At 51.9% G+C, this 22791-nt stretch overlaps 3 protein-coding genes and 2 long non-coding RNA genes across 13 annotated transcripts in view; 4 read left to right on the forward strand and 1 right to left on the reverse strand.

Annotated features, from left to right (window-relative positions):
* Positions 1-177: 177 nt before the first annotated feature.
* IL15RA (interleukin 15 receptor subunit alpha) lies at positions 178-9299 on the reverse strand. 6 transcript variants are annotated; one of them, XM_039710096.1, is made up of 8 exons: positions 9167-9299; positions 3294-3485; positions 2641-2694; positions 2246-2434; positions 2042-2071; positions 1652-1715; positions 1299-1556; positions 178-313 (listed from the first exon to the last, which is right to left on the reverse strand). In XM_039710096.1, the coding sequence occupies exons 1-7, from the start codon at positions 9237-9239 to the stop codon at positions 1451-1453; spliced, it is 708 nt and encodes a 235-aa protein (XP_039566030.1). In that variant the 5' UTR covers positions 9240-9299; the 3' UTR covers positions 178-313; positions 1299-1450. The 6 variants fall into 6 exon arrangements, with proteins under 6 accessions (XP_039566030.1, XP_039566028.1, XP_039566027.1 ...); XM_039710094.1 differs by lacking the exon at positions 9167-9299 and having other exon boundaries at positions 2246-2422; positions 3294-3689; XM_039710093.1 differs by lacking the exon at positions 9167-9299 and having other exon boundaries at positions 2246-2425; positions 3294-3689.
* LOC120502563 lies at positions 3748-7002 on the forward strand. Its single transcript, XM_039710090.1, has 2 exons — positions 3748-4378; positions 5477-7002. The coding sequence occupies exons 1-2, from the start codon at positions 3782-3784 to the stop codon at positions 5804-5806; spliced, it is 927 nt and encodes a 308-aa protein (XP_039566024.1). The 5' UTR covers positions 3748-3781; the 3' UTR covers positions 5807-7002.
* Positions 9300-10034: 735 nt separating the features above from the next.
* LOC120502565 lies at positions 10035-15960 on the forward strand. Its single transcript, XR_005627551.1, has 3 exons — positions 10035-10458; positions 11152-11330; positions 15280-15960. It is a non-coding gene; the product is annotated as an uncharacterized LOC120502565 (long non-coding RNA).
* On the forward strand, positions 11695-14314 carry LOC120502567. The gene is made up of 3 exons (XR_005627552.1): positions 11695-12002; positions 13230-14120; positions 14188-14314. It is a non-coding gene; the product is annotated as an uncharacterized LOC120502567 (long non-coding RNA).
* A 3552-nt stretch (positions 15961-19512) lies between the features above and the next one.
* Positions 19513-22791, forward strand: part of COPG2 (COPI coat complex subunit gamma 2) — a 29438-nt gene continuing 26159 nt past the window's right edge. For all 4 annotated transcript variants that reach the window (XM_039710099.1, XM_039710100.1, XM_039710098.1 and 1 more), the window contains exon 1: positions 19513-19609. In XM_039710099.1, coding sequence (XP_039566033.1) covers positions 19573-19609 — 37 coding nt within the window. In that variant the 5' untranslated portion in view covers positions 19513-19572. The remainder of the gene's footprint in view (positions 19610-22791) is intronic.

The following is a 22791-nucleotide window of genomic DNA, read 5'->3' on the forward strand; positions in this document are numbered from 1 at the left end:
AAATATATTTATTTATAGATAAAAATAAATAGCTGCCTTCTCCAGAGTGTAAGGAAACAAGTGGATAAAACCTGGATAAGGAAACAAGTGCCTAAAAACTGCTGATGGATAAAGGGAAAACACACAAAGGAAAATATTCCCTAAATTGTGTTCTTGGTCCTTGGTGGTGCCTGTAGAGACTGCTCCAGCTTGGGTTCCCCCTGAGCCAGTGGGGATCAGGATCCAGAGCTGGGATTGGTGCTGGAAGCGCTTCCAGAGGATCCCTGGGCTCTGGGGTGGGATGGTCCCAACACCTCTGGCTCTGCCTCCGTGGCTGCAAGACAGCAGGAAAGGGTGAGGGTGTGGGGAAATGCCTGGCTGGTTCTCCCTCAGTCTGATTCCTGGGATGTGGGGACAAAGCTGGGAATGGGATGGGGATGTGGGGAAATGCCTGGCTGGTTCTCCCTCAGTCTGATTCCTGGGATGTGGGGACAAAGCTGGGAATGGGATGGGGATGTGGGGAAATGCTTGGCTGGTTCTCCCTCAGTCTCATTCCTGGGATGTGGGGACAAAGCTGGGAATGGGATGGGGATGTGGGGAAATGCTTGGCTGGTTCTCTCCGTCTGATTTCTGGGATTTGGGGCAATTTGGGGACAAAGCTGGGAAAGGGATGAGGATGTGTAGGGGAATGCTTGGTTGGGTCCCCCTCATCCATTTTCTGGGATTTGGGGCAAAGGCAGGAAGTTGATGAGGATGTGGGGAAATGCTTGGCTGGTTCTTTCTCAGTCTCATCCCTGGGATTTGGGGACAAAGCTGGGAAAAGGATGAGGATGTGGGGAAATGCTTTGCTGGATCCCCCTCACTCCATTTTCTGGGATCTGTGGGCAAAGCTGGGAAAAGGGATGAGGATGTGTAGGGGAATGCTTGGCTGGATCCCTCCCCATCCATTTTCTGGGATTTGGGGCAAAGGCAGGAAGTTGATGAGGATGTGAGGAAATACTTTGCTGGATCCCTCTCCATCCATTTTCTGGGATTTGTGGACAAAGCAGGGAAAAGGATGAGGATGTTTAGGGGGATGCTTGGTTGGGTCCCCCTTCATCCATTTTCTGGGATTTGGGGCACAGCTGGGACAGGGATGGGACAGGTATCCAGCTACTCCAGCTCTGCCCATGCTCCTGGACAGGGAATGGGAATTACCTGGGGCAGGGCAGCTCAGCTTCATCCCAAACCCCATCCCAACATCCCAACCCTCTCCCTGCCCACCACCAGCATCCCCACTTCCCCCCAATCCCAGCTCCTGGTGCAGGACCCCCACCCACCTTTGGGATGATCCATGGGAATCATCTGTGTTCAGGCTGGGAAGAGCAGCCACGCGTGCCCGGCTGCTCCGTGTGCTGTGCCACCCCTCAGGGAAGCATCCAGAACTCCATCCCTGGGCATGGTGGGTGCTCAGTGTCCCCAGGGTGGGTGCTCAGCCCGTGGGGACAATGGCAGGAGGTGCCACCTCCTCGTTCCCAGAGGGAATTCCCTCCATGGGAATGTCTGGCTCTGTCACTGTGTAGCCCTGCCTGGTGAATCTGTGGGGGGAAGAGGAGCATCAGTGGCATTGCAAGGCTTTTCTTTGGAAAGCTCAGAAGCCTTGGGAAACTCATTCCTGGGGCTTGGCACTTACTTCCTCCTCCTCCTCCTCCAGCAGCAGACGGCCGCAGTCCCGGTGGCCAGCAGCACCAGGAGTCCTGTGGGATGGACACTGGGGTGAGGAGCATCTCCCCACCCGTGCCTGATGAGTTCCACCAAAACAGCTCCATAAGGAGCCCAAACCACTCCAGGCACCATCACAAGATCCCAAGGGAGGGAACAGGGAATTCTTCTTCCCAGTGAGAAATTTGGGTGCTGAATCCTTCCCCCCCTCAGTGGCATTCCCATTGGCCATGGAATAAAGCTCCCACAGCCCCCAAAAGGGATTTTAAGCTTAAAAAAAATTGAAATAAGCCCCTGTTTCCCGAAGAAGTTTGGGGTTTTTTGGTTGTTTGTTTGTTTTTGGTTTTTTTTCCCAGCTTACCAACAGAAGAGACCACGGACTGGATGGAAACTGGAAGAGAGGAGAGAAAAGGAAATTTTGAGCTGCAAAGGTAGGAAATACTGGGAGGAGCCTCACTAGGAAGGAGGTTGGAGAGAATGAAAAGTTCCTCTGGAAAATCAAAAGAGCCTTTGTGGGTGAAACAAGGCCCAGGGGAGGTTTGAATTCCTTGGGAATCAGCCCAACCTGCAGCATAATCCGTGGGAGGGATGGGCAGCGGGGTTGTCCCCTCTCCCAGCCTGGGTGTGTCCAGTGTTGGAACCATCTCCGCTGGCCTGGATCCATCTGGTGACAGCCCATCAGCTGCTGCTGGCACAGGGGACTGGCTGGAAGCTGGAGAGGGGCTGGAATTTGGGGTGGCACCTGTGGTACCTGCTGGGAAAACGGTGGGAAATGTTTAAGTTCCCAAAATCATCGGTGCCGTTATTTCCGTGCCCTCACCCAGCAGCCACAGAACGCTGGGATTTCACCCCACGGGGTGAATCTGATCCCAGCACGGGAATGTTGGGCTTGCCACACCCTGGCAGCTGTGGCTCTGCCCCAATCCCAGTCCCAATCCCAATCCCAGTCCTGTTCCTCACCCCTCTGGGTCGTGCTCTCCAGGGCGGGGGTTTCCCAGGAAAGAGCTGGATCTCCTTTGGGAAAACACAACAGGGAGACACCATCAGCTGGGAAATGAACTCTCCAAGTGGTTTGGTAAGTTAGAGAGTCAAAATTATTTCATCCAACATTGAGGTCTGGGGGAAATTCCCCTAATTCCAAAAAATGGATGTTCATTGTCAAACTTTAACAATTTTTATATTTTAGCAAAACAAGGAATTAATGCTCACTGGCTTCAAGCTAATAATTACCATTCTATCTTCTATTGATTAGTAATTTGTCCCTTTTTAATCATCCTAATTAATGTGTATTTTCAGCATTTCTGTTTTCCCAGATTGGGCACCTCTGGTTTATGCAAAGTCTCTTTGTGGTTTATAAATTCTTGGCGCTCTGTCCCCAACAATAAATTCCTCCCCCAGGTCTGGGAGCACCAAAGGATGCAAGTCCCTAAACTTTTGTTTTCCCAACCCATGGACATCCCCCATGATCCATGAGGAATTCCACGGATAAATTCCTCTCTGTACTGCCCCAATTTCTGATTCTTTTGGAAGAAACGCCGCTTGGGTGACGCTCGCGTTTCCCCCACGCTCCCGCTCCGGGGGTGCCGCTGCCCCAGCTCCCAGCTCGGACTCACGGATGCACTGGAGCGTGGGGTGGGTCCAGCGGGGCTCGGAGCCGTTCCAGAGGATGCACTGGATGAGGCTGGAGGTCCCAGCTTTCCGTTTGTAGCCGGGGTTGCAGGCGTAGCGCAGGCGGGAGTTCAGCTCCGTGCGGTTCCCGGCGTCGATGTGAGCGTTGGCCACGGCCTTGGGGCGGCTGCAGCGAGCTGGAGTGGGATGGGATGGGAAAAGAAACATGGAATCACAACAGGGAGAGCAGACAAGCTCTGGCTGTGCTGGGGAATTCCCCGCTTCTCGTCCCTGGAAGTGCCCAAGGCCGGGTTGGATGGGGCTTGGAGATAGTGGGAGGTGTCGCTGCCCGTGGCAGGACATGGAATGAGGTGATCCCTGAATTCCCTCCCAGCCCAGAGCTTTCCATGATGCTATAAAGTCCTGCCTGGGGGTGGATACAGGGATTCATCCATGCTGCAGAAATAAAGGGACCTCGTGCCTGACACAGGGAATGGAGAAAGGGAGAATATTCCCAGAGTTCTTGGGATCACTCGTAGCAGCTCCTCCAGAGGCTGGAGAAAGGGAAAGCTCCACTTCCAGAATGTTTGTGGTCACTCATAGCAGCTCGTCCAGCCAGCAAGGAATTTCTATGGAATTCCTTCCCATGCAGTGGCTGTCCCAGGCCAGCAGCCCCAGCTGCCTCCAGCTGCTGAATTCCAGCTGTGGTCACTGCCCCCATCCTTCTCCACTCATTTCACAGCTGGACGTGAAAAATTCCAGCTCTGCTGAGTCCTCCAGCCACTTCCCAGGAGTTGTTCCCCTCTGGAAGGTGGCAGCTGAATTCCAAGTACCCCACACGGAGGGACAACGCTGGATTTTGAGTTGTGGCTTTGCTTTTCCCCAAACGAGCTCCTGCTTCCCCTTCAGCCTCAGGATGAGCTCGGTTCCACACCAGAGTGATGAAATTTCCCTTCTTTTCTGGTGCAAAGGGAAACATTTCCTGCCAGCACCTGGATCCCCACGGTGGTGTGGGAATGGCTTATCCATGATCCTGGCTGCTGGAAGCTCCCCTAGCCCAGTGGGAGCCAGCACGGAGAGATGGAGAGAGGTACAGTGGGAATAACACAAAACACAGCTGGGATGGGATGGGATGGGATGGGATGGGATGGGATGGGATGGGATGGGATGGATGGGATGGGATGGATGAGCAGGAGGGAACGGAGGATCTCTGGGATTCTGGGATGGGATGGGATGGGATAGGATAGGATGGATGAGCAGGAGGGAGTGGTGGATATCTGGGATTCTGGGATGGGATGGATGAGCAGGAGGGAACAATGGATATCTGGGATGGGATGCACAGATGAGGTGGATCCATGCAGGGCTGGGATGTGAACTATGGCTAGGATGGAGCAGTGGGAAGTAGGGATAGGATGGAATGATGGATATCTGAGAATTAGGGATAGGGTGGAATGATGGATATCTGGGAATTAGGGAAGCAGGGATAGGGTGGAATGAGGCACGGCCAGGCTGGATGGATGAACTGGTGCCTGGCATGGATGGAACGATGTCCAGCTGGGATGGGGCAGAGTCCAGCCAGCAGGAACACACAGCTGGGCTGGGATCATTGTGGAACAGAGATGGAAAAACAGTGGGAATGGGAATGGGAACGGGAATGGGAATGCCATGGCAGTGAGGACAGGAGCATACAGGGGTGGGAACGTGCTGGTGACAAGGACAGAGACACCAGGGACAGGGGTGTGATGGCAGCTGGAATGGGAGCAGGATGGGGATGGGAACAGTGGGAATGGGAGCAGGATGGGAACAGAAAAAGTGGGAATGGGAGCAGGATGGGAATAGGAGCACAATGGGGATAGAAACAGTGGGAATGGGAACATGGGGTTGAAAACACAGTGAGCATGGGAACATGACAGAAACAGAGGGGATGGGAGCAGGATGGGGAACTGGAAACTGTGGGAATGGGGCAGGATGGGGAACTGGAAGCCGTGGGAATGGGAGCAGGATGGGGAACTGGAAACTGTGGGGATGGGGAACTGGAAACTGTGGGAATGGGGCAGGATGGGAAGGGGACAGTGGCACGGCAGCAGTGGGGACAGGAACACAACGTGCTCCCACAGCACCCAAAACATCCAGAGATAAAAATCTCCATCCTCAAAAACTCCTGCCCTGATTTGTGGTGCATCCCCAGAACATCCCAGGGGAATCTGCTCCAGGTGGATCCGGGAGTGATCCTGGCCAGGGGACACCAGTGACCTGGGGACATCCAGGTGCTGAGCACAGCTGCTGTCAAGACATGGGTGAAATTCCTGGAATCAGCAGCTCCTGGAACTGGGATTTGAGGAAACGCCTGCCTGGGGATGTTTCACAACTCACCAGAGCTGGCACTGTGCCTTCAGTCAGTGCAAAACGCTCCCGTGCCAATGCCAAAGGGAGCACAGCAGGAAATCCAGCCCTAAACACCAGAAATATCCAGGAAAAGCAGGGATCTGCAAGCTGTGTTTATGCCTTCAGCTTTTAAACCTGCTCTCCTCAGCCCAATCCTCCAAAAAGGGGTTTGTTTTCACATGTGGTTGGCATCTCCTCTCCCAAAAAAAGCCCAAGTTGTTCAAACCAGATCTCCAGGGTCACCATCCAGCGTTTCACACCATCCATGGATTTCAGCTTCTTTGATGAGACCAAACACATCCCAAGGGGAAAAGGGGAGGAATCAGCTGGAAATGCAGGATTTAGGCTTTAATCCCTCAGGAGTGAGTTGGAATTTCCCAGGAATGGATCATCCTAGCTGCTCAAAGACTCATCCCACGCTTGGCCAGCCTTCCAAAGGAGCTGTGCTGCTGGAATTTGACCATCCCAGGAAAACACCTCCACTGCCTTTTTCCATCAGGATTCCCTGCATCCTGCTGGGATTCGATATCCAGGTTGAAATGTGCCTGATATCCAAGGATTTTGCATTTCTGTGGATTTTTTCTTCATTTTTTCTTGTCTTTCCCCACCAGCAGCCTCCAGCAATGCCAGTTGTGGAGGATGAGCTCATCCCGACACGTTGGGAAGCAGAACAGGGAATACAGCCAGGATGATCCCAAATGGAGATGCTGCCATGTGATGTCACCCCATGTCCAAATGCAGCTTCCCAAGGATGCACAACAACAGCTGGAAGCTGGAGGATCCACACCTGGAAAAACCTGGCTGTTCTCCTTAAAAAAATATCAGGAAAAGGCCCGGAGATGTGGGGTTTTTCTGCTCAAAATTTAAAAGCCATGAACCAGAAAAAAAAAAAAAGTGGAGAAAAGAGAAATTTCACAAAACTGGATGCAAGAAAAATCCATGAGAAATACCAAAATCATGGAAATAAATAAAATTTCCACATTTTAACTCAAAAATATTTCCAGTTGAGCAGAAGAGGACAGGATGCCCGGTGGGAACGTCGTGGGATGCAGCAGCACATCCCAAATTACCCATCATGTGAACTAAGAAAACAAATATTATTTGTTTTCTCTAACACCCCCTAAACCCATGGTTTTTGCCCCAAACAACAATCCTGGTGGCAGCACTGCTGCCTGGAATGTTGTTGGGATGTCTGGGATCCATGTTCAGTGAGGAATGGATTTGGGAGGGCTATTTTTAGCTCGTTCCTGAGGCTCAGGGCTCGTGTCTTCCCAGTTCATGGTGCTCTTCTGGCTTATTTTTGTCACCAAAGACTTGGACATTCCTGGCCATTCCCGTCATTCTGTTATAAATAGGGATAAATGAATTTTCCAGGGCTTCAGGAGCACTCAGGAGCTTGGAGAAGAGTGAGCACCCAAAGCTCTGCATTCCCTTCCAGCTTTTATTTCACAGAATCCTTCACAGCTGCCACATTATCAGCAAATTAAACGTTTCCTAATGGTCTTGCTGCTTCCAGCAGCTCCTGCGAGGATGAACTAAGGTGTTGTTCCAAGGCCCAAGCTGTGAGGAGACTTTTCCCAAAGCTCCAAGAGCAACAGAGCTGGGAAGGGTCTGGAGAAGCAGGAGGGGCTGAGGGAGCTGGGCAGGGGCTGGAGAAGCAGGAGGGGCTGAGGGAGCTGGGCAGGGGCTGGAGAAGCAGGAGGGGCTGAGGGAGCTGGGCAGGGGCTGGAGAAGCAGGAGGGGCTGAGGGAGCTGGGCAGGGGCTGGAGAAGCAGGAGGGGCTGAGGGAGCTGGGCAGGGGCTGAGCCTGGAGCAAAGGAGGCTCAGGGGCCCTGGTGGCTCTGCACAAGTCCCTGGCAGGAGGGGACAGCCGGGGGGGTCGGGCTGTGCTCCAGGGAACAGGGACAGGAGAGAGGGAACGGCCTCAGGCTGGGCCAGGGCAGCTCAGGGGGGATTTTAGGAAACATTCCTTCCTGGAAAGGGCTGTTGGAATGGGCTGGCGTGGTCAGGGTGGGGTCCCCACCCTGGGGGGATTCAAAGCGCTGTGGATGTGGCACTGGGGACAGGCTCAGTGGTGGCCTGGGCAGGGCTGGGTTAATTGTTACACTCAGTGACTTCGAAGCTGCCTTTCAGCCGTCATGATCCAGTGATTCCAGGATTCTGGACTTCTGGAGAGGCAGGACAATGCTGTGACATTCCAGGCTATGTGGCCATGGACAAGTCCCAGCGGTGTGGAAAAGTCACAGAGTGCAGGCAGGCTGAGACCCCACGGTGATGCAGCTCCCAAGGGTCCCTCACACAGACCCCAGAAAGCACCCCCAGCCCCCCTGGGCACCGGGAGGAGGCGGTGTGGGAATGCCAGGAGTCAGGTGAGCACCCGGGGGACACGGGGCTGCAGCCTGGGCACTCTGGGGGTGGGTGAGGAGGCACCCAGGGAGAGGTTTGGGAATGCAGGGAGCAGCATGGGCACCCCAGGTGTGGCATGGACACCCCGGGGAGCAGCCTGGAGTGGGGGCTTGGGTACCCCAGGGAGCAGAACAAGCATCCAAGGAAGCACAGAAAGCATCTTAGGGATGGCACGGCCACCCCGAGTGGGATTTTGGGTACCCGGGGAATAGCGTGGGGAGCCTGGGAAGGGTAGCGGGCATCCCGGGAGCACAGAGGGCACCCTCGGGACTGGAGCAAACACTTAGGGATGGCACGGCCACCCCGAGTGGGATTTTGGGTACCCGGGGAATAGCGTGGGTAGCCTGGGAAGGGTAGCGGGCATCCCGGGGAGCTGAGAGGGCACCCTCGGGACTGGAGCAAACACTTAGGGATGGCACGGGCACGCCAGGGACAGTGTGGGCACCCCAAGTGGGGGCTCGGGTACTCCAGGGAGCAGCGTGAGTTCTCCAGGAAGCAGAGCGGGCGTCCCAGGGAGCGCCGCGGGCATCCCGGGAAAGCGGAGCGAGCACCTTAGGGATGGCACGGGCACCCTAAGGAGGGTGTGGGCACCGCCGTGGGAGCTGGGAAACCTCCGGGAGCGGCGCGATTCCCTCCGGAAGTCGAGCGGGCTCAGCCGGGATCCCGGGGAGTACCACGGGCATCCCGGCAAGCGGAGCGGGCACCCCGGGCACGGAGCGGGCACCCCGGGAAGGGAGCGGGCACCCCGGGGAAGGCGGAGGGAGCCCGGGAGGGTGCGGACGCCCCGGGCAGGGCTCGGAGCCGGGCGGGAGCCGGGGCAGCCCCGCTTACCGGTGTCGGCCCGAGAAGGGAGCGGGCACCCCGGGCACGGAGCGGGCACCCCGGGGAAGGAGGAGGGAGCCCGGGAAGGGTGTGGGCACCCCGGGGAAGGCGGAGGGAGCCCGGGAAGGGAGCGGGCACCACGGAGAAGGCGGAGGGAGCCCGGGAAGGGAGCGGGCACCCCGGGGAAGGCGGAGGGAGCCCGGGAGGGTGCGGACGCCCCGGGCAGGGCTCGGAGCCGGGCGGGAGCCGGGGCAGCCCCGCTTACCGGTGTCGGCGGCGGCGCGGAGCAGCAGCAGAGCGGCGGCCCCGCAGAGCAGCGGCAGCAGCCGCGGTGCCATGGCAGCGGCCCGGGGGCAGCTCCGGGCTCCGGCGGCGGTTCCGTGCCGCTTCCCCGCCGCTGTCGCCGTCACGGTGTGGCCACAGCGGTTTCGCTTTCGCTTTCGAGTCGGGCCACCGGGAGGGACGCGCCGCCCTGCCGGGATGGGCGGCCGGGGGCAGGGAGGGGATGCGGGGTCCGGGAGGCGCGGGCGGGGGTGGCAGTGCCGGGAACATCCCGTGCCCGAGCGGAATTCGGTCCCGGGGACGGAAAGGGATGAAGTGCAGGGATGCGGGATCCAGCAGGTGTGAGGTGCCCTGGGAGGAAAAGGATGAAATGTTTGGGTTCGTGAGCCGGGGGTGCAGTATGGGGTGGGGTGCCCCTGGAGAAAGCAGAGCCTGGGGGATGCGATATGGGGTCACAACAACACCCAGGAGGGTCCTGGTTCTCTTGGGATGCAGCATCTTGGGGAGGGAGGAAATCCCGGCAGGAGATGAGGAATGGAATGTGCTGTCCGAGGGAGTCGCGGTGTCCTGGGGGATCGCTGAGCCTGGCCTGGATCTGGGGGGATTCCATGAATGGAGCTGGAACGTGCTGGTCCCCACACAAACCTTAAAATGCAAAACAAGCTGTGACCCAGCCCTGGAAGTTCTGCAGAGCTCCTGCGGTCAGGCTCCAGCTCACAGCATTCCAGGACTCAGATCCCACAGGTTCTGCTCACAACAAATCCTCCCCAACGCAGCTCCTTGCTCGTGACCTCTTTATTCTCTGTGGTTTGTTTGTTTGTTTTAAATTTTATCAGTGAGTATCAGCAAATAGCCCCACGTGTCTAGAAAAGGAAAGCAAAGGGTAACTTGGATAATATTTCATGGCCAGATCTTCATGACAGGGAATAAATTCTCCCTCTGCCCCCAAGGAAAGAGAATTAACCTCAATTAACCCTCCCTGAGGCAGAGGAGAGGCTGCACCCGTGACCAAGCTCTGGACCCTGCCCAGTGTGTTTTAGAGAGAGCAGCATGAGCCCGGAGAACCAGGAGGAAATGCCTGAGGGCAGTGCTTAGGAACATTCCAGGTGAAAACGCCGCAGAAGTTCTGTTGGAATTCCAGCCTCTCTGTGCTGCAGGCTCTGAGCCCCAGGAGAACTCTGCACTGAGCTGAGGCCCTGGAGAAGCTTCCAGAATGGAATGGCAGAGCTGGGATTGTGGCTGTGCAGTTTGGACAGAAGTGTGTGACACCACAGGGTGGGAAACTTAAATATTTTACTGTATTCTAAACTCTTAAACTCTATAAAACAAGATGGGGGTTTGGGGCAGTGGCTGCTCCTTCTTCTCCACCTTCTCCTCCACGGGTTTGGTGCTTTTGTGTCATTGGATAAAAAAGTTCACATTGTGGGCATGGGTGGTTGGTTATTGGGTTAAAAGTGAAAATAATTCAGGTGTCATTTCTTAATTGGACAGTTTATCCTTAAAAGGCCTTGAAGAGAGAGAGCTGGGGCTCCATTTTTAGTTCGTTAGAGTGCTGTAGAGCTCAGGGTTTGTGAGACTGTGACATGGATAAGAACTGATAAACACCTGAGTCCAACAAGAAATTCCATCTCACACATTTAATCCTGACCCTAACAAGAAAAAATTAAAATAAAACTCACCATTAAGATGTGTAAGAAAGGAGAGACAAAGGATCCACACAGTTCCACTCCAGCTGGGGGCAATGCCAGGTCCCCAGGGCTGGCTGGTGACACTTGTGGCTGTACTGGCCAGGCTGGGATCCCACAGGATGAAAAGCAGACAGCAGGGCAGGGTTCACAGCACTTTGTGCCACAGCTGAGCGTGATCACCTCGGGTTGTGCTGAAGAAAATTCAGTCTGGCAAGGCTTTGCCTTTCTTCTCAAGAATTCCTTCAAAAAATGTAAAAAATGTTGTGTCTGAAATTTCCAGGTGAGGGTTTGGTGCTGCTGATCTCCAGCTGCTGATCTTCCAGAAGAGAAGTTTGTGCCAGAGCTGAGCGTGATCATCTCAGGTTTTGGAAAAGAAAATTCAGTCTGGCAAGACTTTGCCTTTCTGCTCAAGAATTCCTTTAAAAATGTAAAAAATCCAGCTGTGTCTGAAATTTCCAGGTGAGGGTTTGGTGCTGCTGGCTGAGTTTGCACTGCTCAGCCTGGGGGCTGTGATCCCTGGGGGGGGATGTGTTCACAAAGCATTTCCACGGAAATCCTCGAGCCTCTCCATGAGAAACCAGAGCTGGGGAATGGTTGGGTGTTCAGGAACACACTCAGGGCAAGTGGCTGGTCAGGCTCTGGGGTGACAGGAGGAATGGGCTGGGGACAGGAGGACATGGGCTGGGACAAGGGGACATGGGCTGGGGACAGGAGGACACAAACTGGGGACAGGAGGACACGGGCTGGCACTGAGCAGCCCGTGTCCAGCCACCGTCCAGCCAGGTGACCGGACACACAGAGCCACAGCAGGAGCTGAGCAATCCAGAACTTTCCATGCCTGGACTGTGAGGGTGTGCAAAGCCAGGGGGTCCTTGGCCTCCTGAGAGGCACCAGCTCCAGCTGCTGTTTTGTTATTAATTATTGCACTGAGATTTAATTATTTTAAGCATTGAGACATCTGAGGCTCTGCCGTGGGGAATGTGGAGGGAGGAAAGCTGGTCTGACCCCGTGAGGGTGGGGTGGAGCTGGGAAGGAATTCCCAGCTCAGGATTTGTGAGTTCCAGAGTGGCTCCAGGGTGGTCAGACAGGGAATTTTCCCTGACAGGCCCATTTGTGGGGTCATCCCAGCAAGTCCCTGTCTCAAGGAGCCCTTTGTGCACTCCCTGAGGTGCCACATCAAAGGATCCTCCCCATCCAGCACCAGGACAAGGATGTGACCCTTGGGGCAGGGAGAACACCAAGGGCTGGACACAGCACCTGGATCTCCACAGAATTCACCACCCCACATCCAAGCTCGTGCTTTAGGGGCTGGCTGTTTTCAAGTGCTTTGAACATCTGAGAAGCAATTTTTGGGCTGGGTTATCACCACTGTCTCATCACTGCCACCATCAGTGGTATTGGCAAAACCAGGCTTTAATATAAATTTCATAGAATTATGGAAAGGTTTGGGTGGGAAGGGATCTTAAAATCATCTTTTTCCATCCTCCTGCCATGGCAGGGACATTCCCACTGTCCCAATGTCCAGTCCCAGTGTCCAGCCTGGCCCTGGGCACTGCAGGGATCAGGGGCAGCCCCAGCTGCTCTGGCAATTCCAGCCCAGCCAGCAATTCCTCATGGCCAACATCCCATCCATGGCTGCCCTCTGGCACTGGCAGCCATTCCCTGGCTCCTGTCCCTTGTCCCCAGTCCCTCTGCAGCTCTCCTGGAGCCCCTGGAATATGTGCTGGAAGCTCTCCCTGGAGCCTTCTCCTGTCCAGGTGAGCACCCCCAGCTCTCCCAGCCTTTCCTCTCAGCTGCTCCATCCCTCTGAGGATCCTGGTGTCCTCCTCTGGATTCTCTCCAACATTCCATGTCCCTGGCAAGGTCCATTCTATTATTTATCACATGGATGAAATGAGCACCAGGTCAGAATCAATTCAGAATTATTCATATGGACACTGGTGGTGGAGAGGGTGCAAAAGGGTGAGGGCACAAAAGGTTTTAGCAGCACTTAATCATGGGCTAATTGAACATTTACATGGATGGGGTTTGCTCCAATTACAACAGCCATTTAATTACAGATCCCAGTTAACACCAAGCGCTCTGCACCAGCCCCTTCACCCTGGAGAGGAGAAGGCTCCAGGGAGAGCTTCCAGCACATTGCAGGGGCTCCAGGAGAGCTGCAGAGGGACTGGGGACAAGGGACAGGAGCCAGGGAATGGCTGCCAGTGCCAGAGGGCAGCCATGGATGGGATCTTGGCCATGAGGAATTGCTGGCTGGGCTGGAATTGCCAGAGCAGCTGGGGCTGCCCCTGATCCCTGCAGTGCCCAAGGCCAGGCTGGACACTGGGACAGTGGGAGGTGTCCCTGCCATGGCAGGGTGGCACTGGGTGAGCTCTAAGGTCCTTTCCAAGTCATCCTGTGATTCCATGATTTCCCATAACTCATCAGGAAGTTTCCACCCTGGGCACAACCCAAGCTGGGAATTGCTGGAGGATTTTTTTTCAAAGCTCTACTAACAATGGTACTTTTCTACTTGGGATGATTCCAGGCTGTGAAGTTCCAAAGCCCCCAGGGAATAAGGGATTATCCCTTGTTCTCACCTTGCTGAGGGCTGGGGCTCTTGGTATGGACCATTCTCCCACCTTTTCCATGCACAAGCTCCTGGTGTGCTCAAGGGTGATGCTTCAAGGAGCTGGTTTGCTCAGGGGACACTTGTCCATCCAGCTGGGAATTCCTGAGGCCCCCAGCAGCTCCCAGGAAGGGGGAGCTGGGGAGGTGCAGCACCACAAGTGGAAGTGGTTGAGGAGTTCCAGGTTTGTCCTTGGAGGTAGCTCGTGGAAGGGTTGTGTTCTTGGATGTGACTCTTAAACTGGAGATTTCTGGGTAAAAAAAACCTCAGGACTAGAGATTAATCCATGTTGAAAGGGAGACAAACTTCTTGTTTCAAGGCACCAGGGATGAGGATCCACCTCCTTCCAGAACAACAATATTCCTCTGAATTCATTTGCCACAAACAGAAATCAAAACTCTGCCTCAAGGAGCAGAATGCTCCGAACTCCAGGAATTAATCAGCTTTTGTTTTCCTGGAAGGATTTAAGCAGGACTTACTAAATCTCTTATCAGCTCTCACAGGTTCCTGTGCTGAGTACATAAAACATGCTCAGGATGTGAGTTCACCCTCCCAGGAGTACTGGGAATTGTGGTTCAGCCCTGGTAATTCCGTGTGCTCGAGGAAAACGGTCCCAAGAAGTGCTTTGTAAAGCTCAGGTTGGCACCCTGATGGTTTCCCATTAGGTTAATTACTTTCATTTTAATTACCTAGTGTAAAGCTCAGGTTGGCAGCCTGGGATGGTTTCCCATTAGGTTAATTACTTTCATTTTAATTACCTACTATGAATCCAGCAAGAAGCAGTTGCTGGGCCTGGATTCTGTCCCAAATCAACGCTGCCCATTGCTCTTGGAAACACCTGGAAAAGTCAAAATACTGTCCTGGAAATGAAGAGGGATGGAGAAAGGAAAGAATTCCAGTGGTAACATTTTGTGTTATGGGAATTATGAATTTATTTTTAATGAAAAAAGGAAGAGAGAGGAGAAGGAGAAAAGGAGGAGGAGAAAGAGAAAAAGAAGAGAGAGGAGAAGGAGGAGAAGGAAAATAGGAGGAGGAGGAGAAAAGGAAGGAGAAGGAGAAAGAAAAGGAGAAAAGGAAGGAGGAGGAAAAGAGGAGAAGGAGGAGAAAAGGAGAAAAGGAGGACGAGAAGGAGAAAGAGAAAAAGAAGAGAGAGGAGAAGGAAAACAGGAGGAGGAGAAGGAGAAAATGAAAGAGAAGGAGAAAGAAAAGGAGAAAAGCAAGGAGAAGGAAAAGAGAAGGAGAAGGATGAGGAGGAGGAGGAAGAGATGCAGTGCTAAGCATTGCAGTCAAGGTCATTCTCATAAAAGCTCAAACACACCACATGTGACACTTGCTACGGTTTCACAAATGACCATTTCCTCTTTTGGGTGGAATTTGGCAGAATTGGTAAAAACGAGGTGTCCTTGCTGCCCAACAGAACACCCAGGCTGTGGGGAGGAGCTGCTGGCCTCAGGCTGGAGAGGCTCCAGCCTTTCCAGAGCTTTCCAAGGGCAATCTTTCCCTGCTGGAGTGTCACAAGGGTGACCCTGCAGCTGAGGAGGGCAGCAGGGTGGGCTGTGCTGGGCTCTGGGGATCTCCAGAGGGATTTTTGGGAACTTTTCCATGTGAGGGGAAAGCACCCTGAAACCAGCTGGGGGATTTTGGCCACGGGGTTGCTTTAGGTCTCAGTTTCTGATCTGGGAGTTTCAGTTCTCAGATGTGAGGCTGCTTTTGAAACCAGCCTTTTCCCCAAGAGAAGGAGCAGCTTTTGGTCCCGAGTTTTATTTAATCCCATTCAATTGTTTGATGCTGTTCTAGGAGGGAAGAGCACTGACAAAACATGAGGTTGTGAAAGTTCCAGCTGCAGGCTTGGACACATCCCCTTTTCTTTGCAAATAACATTCCCAGAGGGTTTCTCCTGAAACAAAATGAATTCAGACCTTCCATTCTCTGAGGGTGAGAAGGAAGAAGGGAGATATTCCACCTTCACTTTCTTGGAATAAATAAATGTCCATCACATGGGGTTTGTTTCCTTTTCCCCTTAAATAATTAATTCCAGTCAAGTGGGGAAATCCTTTCCTTTTTAAAGTTTGTCTAGATGGTCAATAATTATCACATTCCACTTGGCTCTGCTATCAACAGCTGTGAATTATGACAGGCTGGGAATCTTGAATTTAGCCTGTGCTAAATCACTGGGAAAGCTTGTACAAAAACCCAGATATTCCCCTTGGAATTAAAGCTGTGATGTTCTTGACCTTTACCAGCACTTGAAGGAAACTATGTGTTCAAGAGCAAGAAGAACTGCAGGAAAAACTAGATTGTGATATTTGTCTTGGGATTTGTTTTGGAACTATTCCTCTGCCTGCAGGTGGCTGAGATTACAAAACCTGGAGGTTTAGGTGAAAAAAACCCAGATTTAGGAGCGTGGCAGCAGCAGCTTTTAGCTGCTGGAAGTGGGAGGAGGGCTGGGAAGCGCCCACAGCCTGTCCCTGTGGGATGGGTGGTTTTTCTTCTTTATGTTGGGATGAGAAATCCTGGGGAAAATGATCCTGGTTGTGCCTGGGGCCAGGCTGCTGTGCCAGCCCAGCCGGGCATTCCGTGGGCTGCAGGAGCCACACGTGGGCTCTGGCACTGCAGAACCCCAGAGCTGGATCCCCCGAGCTCCAGCCCACGGGGTTTGTGCTCCTGGGCTGGGATTGGGATCATCTGTCCTTGGTGCCCAGCTCAGCAGGAATTGTTTTGTGTCCCTGCTCTGTGCACAGAGCTCCCCATCCCATAATGGGAGCCCAGACCCACACCCCAAAGCAGCTCAGAATGTGGAAATAGAAAATGAAACCCTGGGGGATCAGGGAGAGCCCCCAGAGGTTATCCCAGGAGCTGAGGCAGGACAGCCCTGTCCCCAGTGCCACAGCCACGGGCTCTGGAATGCCTCCAGGAACGGGAATTCCACCCTGCCCGGGCAGCCCCTGCCACGCCTGGAAACCCTTTCCATGAGGGAATTGTCCCCAGGGTCCCCAGAGCTGCCCTGGCCCAGCCTGGGGCTGTTCCCCCTGTCCTGGCCCACGGGGTTTGTGCTCCTGGGCTGGCATTGGGATCATTTGTCCTTGGTGCCCAGCTCAGCAGGAATTGTTTTGTGTCCCTGCTCTGTGCACAGAGCTCCCCATCCCATAATGTGAGCCCAGACCCACACCCCAAAGCAGCTCAGAATGTGGAAATAGAAAATGAAACCCTGGGGGATCAGGGAGAGCCCCCAGAGGTTATCCCAGGAGCTGAGGCAGGACAGCCCTGTCCCCAGTGCCACAGCCACGGGCTCTGGAATGCCTCCAGGAACGGGAATTCCACCCTGCCCGGGCAGCCCCTGCCACGCCTGGAAACCCTTTCCATGAGGGAATTGTCCCCAGGGTCCCCAGAGCTGCCCTGGCCCAGCCTGGGGCTGTTCCCTGCATTTAATAAATATTATTAAATATCTACCAATAATGTGCATTTAATAAATATTATTAAATATCTACCAATAATGTGCATTTAACAACAGATAAGTACCTAACAATAACAAACAACTATCAATAGAAACATCCACTAATAAACACACAAATATCCAACAGGAAATAAACATCCAACACAGGATAAATATCTAATGACAGCGAAATCCCAATTCCTCCTATTTTAGGGATAATTTACTCAGCACTCCCCTGTCCCCACCCCCCACGGGGTGTTCCGTCCCTCTGGGAATGGGGACAAACTTCCCCAGGAGGGAATTTCCCCAGTCTCCAACCCAAACCTTCCCTGCAACGACGGGAGGCAGTTTTCTGGCTTAAGGGGCTCGAATGCTTGGTGTGTTGTGAGTTACGTGTGGGTTACACATGAGTTACACGGGAATTACACGGGAATTTATTGGGAATGACTTGGGATTTACACGTGAGTTACGTGTGGGTTACACATGAGTTACACGGGAATTACACGGGAATTGATTGGGATTTACTTGGGATTTACTTGGGATTTACACGTGAGTTATGTGTGAGTTACACATGAGTTACACGGGAATTACATGGGAATTTATTGGGAATTTACTTGGGATTTACACGTGAGTTACTTGGGAGTTACATATTAATTACACGGGAATTACATGGGAATTTATTGGGAACGACTTGGAATTTACTTGGGATTTACATGTGAGTTACTTGTGAGTTACATATTAATTACATGGGAATTACATGGGAATTTATTGGGAATGACTTGGAATTTACTTGGGATTTACACGTGAGTTACTTGTGAGTTACACATGAGTTACACGGGAATTACATGGGAATTGATTGGGAATTACCTGGAATTTACTTGGGATTTACACGTGAGTTACTTGGGAGTTACATATTAATTACACGGGAATTACATGGGAATTGATTGGGAATGACTTGGAATTTACTTGGGATTTACACGTGAGTTACTTGTGAGTTACACATGAGTTACACGGGAATTACATGGGAATTGATTGGGAATGACTTGGAATTTACTTGGGATTTACACGTGAGTTACGTGTGAGTTACACATGAGTTACACGGGAATTACATGGGAATTACTTGGAATTTACTTGGGATTTACACGTGAGTTACTTGTGAGTTACACATGAGTTACACGGGAATTACACGGGAATTAATTGGGAATTACATGTGGGCTCCCTGCAAGTTACAGATGAGTTATGTGGGAATAACTTGGGATTTACACGTGAGTTACATGTGAGTTACACATGAGTTACATGGGAATTAATTGGGAATAACTTGGGATTTCTATGTGAGTTACTTGTGAGTTACACATGAATTACATGGGAGACTAATGGGAGATTAATGGGAATCCTTTTTTTTTTGCCAAAAGCTCAAATGATCATTTTGTCTGGAGAGTTCCTTGTGAGTTACACAGGAGTTAGATGGGAATTAATTGGGAATTACCTGGAATTTACTTGGGATTTACACGTGGTTTACTACATGAATTACATGGGAGATTAATGGGAGATTAATGGGAATCCTTTGTTTTTTGCCAAAAGCTCAAATGATCATTTTGTCTGGAGAGTTCCTTGTGAGTTACACATGAGTTACTTGGGAATTAATTGGGAATTGCTTGGGATTTACATGGGAGTTATGTGGGCTCCCTGCAAGTTACAGATGAGTTATGTGGGAATAACTTGGGATTTACACGTGAGTTACATGTGAGTTACACATGAGTTAGATGGGAATTAATTGGGAATTACTTGGGATTTACACGTGAGTTACATGGGAATTAATTGGGAATTGCTTGGGATTTCTATGTGAGTTACTTGTGAGTTACACATGAGTTACTTGGGAATTAATTGGGAATTGCTTGGGATTTACATGCGAGTTACACATTAATTACATGGGAGATTAATGGGAATCCTTGGTTTTTTGCCAAAAGCTCAAATGATCATTTTGTCTGGAGAGTTCCTTGTGAGTTTCGCATGAGTATGTTGGGAATTAATTGGGAATTGCTTGGGATTTACATGGGAGTTCCTCGCGTGTTACACACGAGTTACTTGGGAGACAATGGCAATCCTTTTTCTGCCCGTGGGCTCAATATTTGTTTTTTACCTCGAGGGTTAACTCTGTTAACTTATTAACACGTGAGTTACATGGGAATGAATTCTTTCTTGCCAAGGGGCTCCATGATTGGTTTGTCACGGGAGTTAAATACGAGTTACACAGGAGTTACACAGGAGTTACTTGTGACTTACCCCGGCCCTTCCACAGGCCCCAGAGGGTTGGATTGCCACACGAATTCCATGCGAATACCACATATATTCCATGCGAGGTCCCGTTTCCTGGCCAGGAGCGCAGATAATTTATTTATCTATTTATTTGTGTCTCTGCCCGCCGGCGGAACCTCACTCCCCTCACAGAATAACGACGCGGCTCCTTTAAGACGCGCCCTCACTCTGGCCCCGCCCCTTCAGCGCGCGGGTGGGGGCGTGGCTTGGCTAGGGGACAGGATACCTGATTGATTGACAGCGCCGATGCCCAATCAGATGCCAGAGAGCGGTCCGGAGGCGGGGCTTCCGGCGGGGCTGCGGAGGCGGCGGCGCTCGCAGGGAGCGGGAGCGGCGCCGCCATGATCAAGAAGTTCGATAAAAAGGACGAGGAGTCCGGTACGGGGGGGGATGGCGGCGAGGGGAGCGGCGCTGGGGTGAGGAGGGGGCTGAGGAGACAGCGGGGGTGCAGGTGAGGGGGGCGCTGAGGTGAGCGCGGGGCGGAGATGAGGGAGCTGAGGGGGGTGCTGAGCTGAGGGAGATTGTGAGGGCGATGCTGAGCTGAGGGAGGTGCTGAGGGAGTTGCTGAGGTGAGGGAGGTGCTGAGCTGAGGGAGATGCTGAGGGAGGTGCTGAGGTGAGGGAGGTGCTGAGGTGAGGGTGATGGTGAGGTGGGGGAGATCCTGAGTGCGATGCTGAGGTGACTGCGATGCTGAGGTGAGGGCGATGCTGAGGGAGATCCTAAGGTGAGGGAGATGCTGAGGGAAATCCTGAGGTGATGGAGATCCTGAGGTGAGGGTGATCCTGAGGTGGGGGAGATCCTGAGGGAGATGCTGAGGTGAGGGAGGTGCTCAGGGCGATCCCGAGGTGAGGGAGATGCTGGGGGAGATCCTGAGGTGAGGGAGATCCTGAGGGCAATGCTGAAGTGAGGGAGATGCTGAGGGGTGCTGAGGTGAGGGAAATGCTGAGGGAGATCCTGAGGTGAGGGAGATCCTGAGGTCAGGGAAATGGTGAGGGAGATCCTGAAGTGATGGAGATCCTGAGGTGAGGGACATGCTGATGGAGATGCTGAGCTGGGGGAGATGCTGAGCTGGGGGAGATGCTGAGCTGAGGGAGATGCTGAGCTGGGGGAAATTCTGAGGGAGATGCTGAGGTGAGGGTGATGCTGAGCTGAGGGCGATGCTGAGCTGATGGAGATGCTGAGCTGATGGAGATGCTGAGCTGATGGAGATGCTGAGCTGATGGAGATGCTGAGCTGATGGAGATGCTGAGCTGATGGAGATGCTGAGCTGATGGAGATGCTGAGCTGATGGAGATGCTGAGCTGATGGAGATGCTGAGCTGATGGAGATGAGGGAGATCCTGAGGTGATGGAGATCCTGAGGTGAGGGGCTGAGGTGAGGGTGATGCTGAGCTGAGGGCGATGCTGAGCTGATGGAGATGCTGAGCTGAGGGAAATTCTGAGGGCGATCCTGAGGTGAGGGTGATGCTGAGCTGAGGGAGATGCTGAGCTGAGGGAGATTCTGAGGGAGATCCTGAGGTGAGGGTGATGCTGAGGTGAGGATGATGCTGAGGTGAGGGTGATGCTGAGGTGAGGGTGATGCTGATCTGAGGGCGATGCTGAGGTGAGGGTGATGCTGATCTGAGGGCGATGCTGAGGTGGAATAGAACTCCCAGAGCAGCCGTGCTGCCCCTGGATGGATCCCTGATGTGTCCCAGGCCAGGCTGCAGCGAGCTGGGAAGTGGAAGGTGTCCCTGCTGGTGGCAGGAGGTGGAGGTGAATGATCCTTAAACCTCCTGCCAGCCCGTTCTGTGGTCTCTCATCTCTCACAGCTCCTGGGGTGTTTGTGTTTCAGTTCTGAGAACTGATTGACAAATATTTCTCCCCTCTGGTGACAAACCCAAAGGAATTAGGCTCTGTTTGCTCTCCGTTTTTTGCAAAGTTGATGTTTAGAGAGGATTTTATCCCTGTCTCTGCTCAGTGCAGATGTTTCATCCCTCAAAGAAGAGAGAATTTATTACATGTATTTCTATTTCTAGAATAAACCCTATATATTTATATAGTAAACTCTGTATGATAGCCCTAACCCTGAGCTGATGTATGTCAGAAAATAAACTTTTCTTTTTAGCCATTTTGCTGCACAAAGCAAAATCCACAAGGCTTCAGAGGAGCCTTTCCTGCCCTTCTCTGTCTGGGCTGTGTCTGCACATGTGGAATTCCCAGACTTCAGGAAACCTCTGGCCCCATCTCCCCGAGCTCAGCAGCACCCAGATTTGGGTGCCCAGAGCAGCTGGGGCTGCCCTGGGTCCCTGGGATGTCCAGGGCTGGACAGGGCTTGGAGCAGCCTGCTGTTGGGTTTGGGGTTTGTTCTGGTTTTGTTAAGGCTGGGATTGAACTGTTGGGGATGGGATTTTGTGCTTAGGTTTAGATGTTTGTTGTTTTTTATTTATACTGTAAGTGGTGAGTTTTATAGTGTTTTTAATACAATATAAAATGGTTAATTATTTTTATATAACATTTTTAAAGGCTAAATTATTTAATGAAGAAATTATATTAAAATTATTTTAACTTTTAATTTAATAACTAATTATTTGGAGTTTGTAACGTGGACTTTTTTGTTAAATTACAAAATATTATTTAAACTTGGGAAGAAGAAGGATTAGGTACTGTTCTAAAATTTTTATTTTAGTTTCATGTATATTATTATATTTGATATGCTATTATATTTATTTTTTATTTATATTTTGGTTTTATCTATTTTGGTTTTATCTATTTTGGTTTTATCTATTTTGGTTTTATCTATTTTGGGTTTTTTTTATATTTTGGGGTTTTTTTATATTTTGGGGTTTTTTTATATTTTGGGGTTTTTTTATATTTTGGGGTTTTTTTATATTTTGGGGTTTTTTTATATTTTGGGGTTTTCTATTCCCTTTTACTCTTAGTGCTGTTACTGAATTTTGGGCGTGTTCTGTGTGGCTTTGGGTTAAGTGCAGTGCTCCCCTGGGGCTGGAGTTGTCAGCACCCACAATTTACATTCTCAGTCTCTGTGGCTCCTGGGCCAGGGGCAGCTGGCCCTGGGCTGGCCCTTCCAAGCTCTGGAAATTAAACCCAATTTCCCTACAAGAACTGGTGCTGCTTGAGGAACCTTCCTTGAGCTCACAGTGCTGCTGCCCTGAGCCCCAGGAGCCCAGCTGGGCTTGCCTTTGTTTCATTTTCAGTTTCCTCTGCCTGGGCTGGGACAATGGGCAGGAGATGAGCTGGAAATGAGGAATTGCTGCCTGGCAGGGGGGGTTGTGTGCCTGGAAAGTGCTCTCACTTCTGGTCCATGTCCTCTGTGATGAAAGAATAAAAACAGGTGGGTTAGGAAAGCAGGGAAAGGAAATGGTTTTGTGCAAAGGCCATTTAGGTATTAAAAATATTAAAAATATTAGGTATATTAAAGGTATTAAATAAAATATATTAAAGGCATTTTAAATAGGAAACAATTTTCTTCCTCTCCTTTTTTTTTTGTTTTATTTTTTACCTTTATTCTTTCTGTAACTGAATAAACCACCCAAGGAAGTGGATTCAATAACTGATCCA

Source organism: Passer montanus, unplaced genomic scaffold, assembly GCF_014805655.1.
Source record: "Passer montanus isolate IOZ18808 unplaced genomic scaffold, ASM1480565v1 scaffold223, whole genome shotgun sequence".
Lineage (NCBI taxonomy): Eukaryota > Metazoa > Chordata > Aves > Passeriformes > Passeridae > Passer > Passer montanus.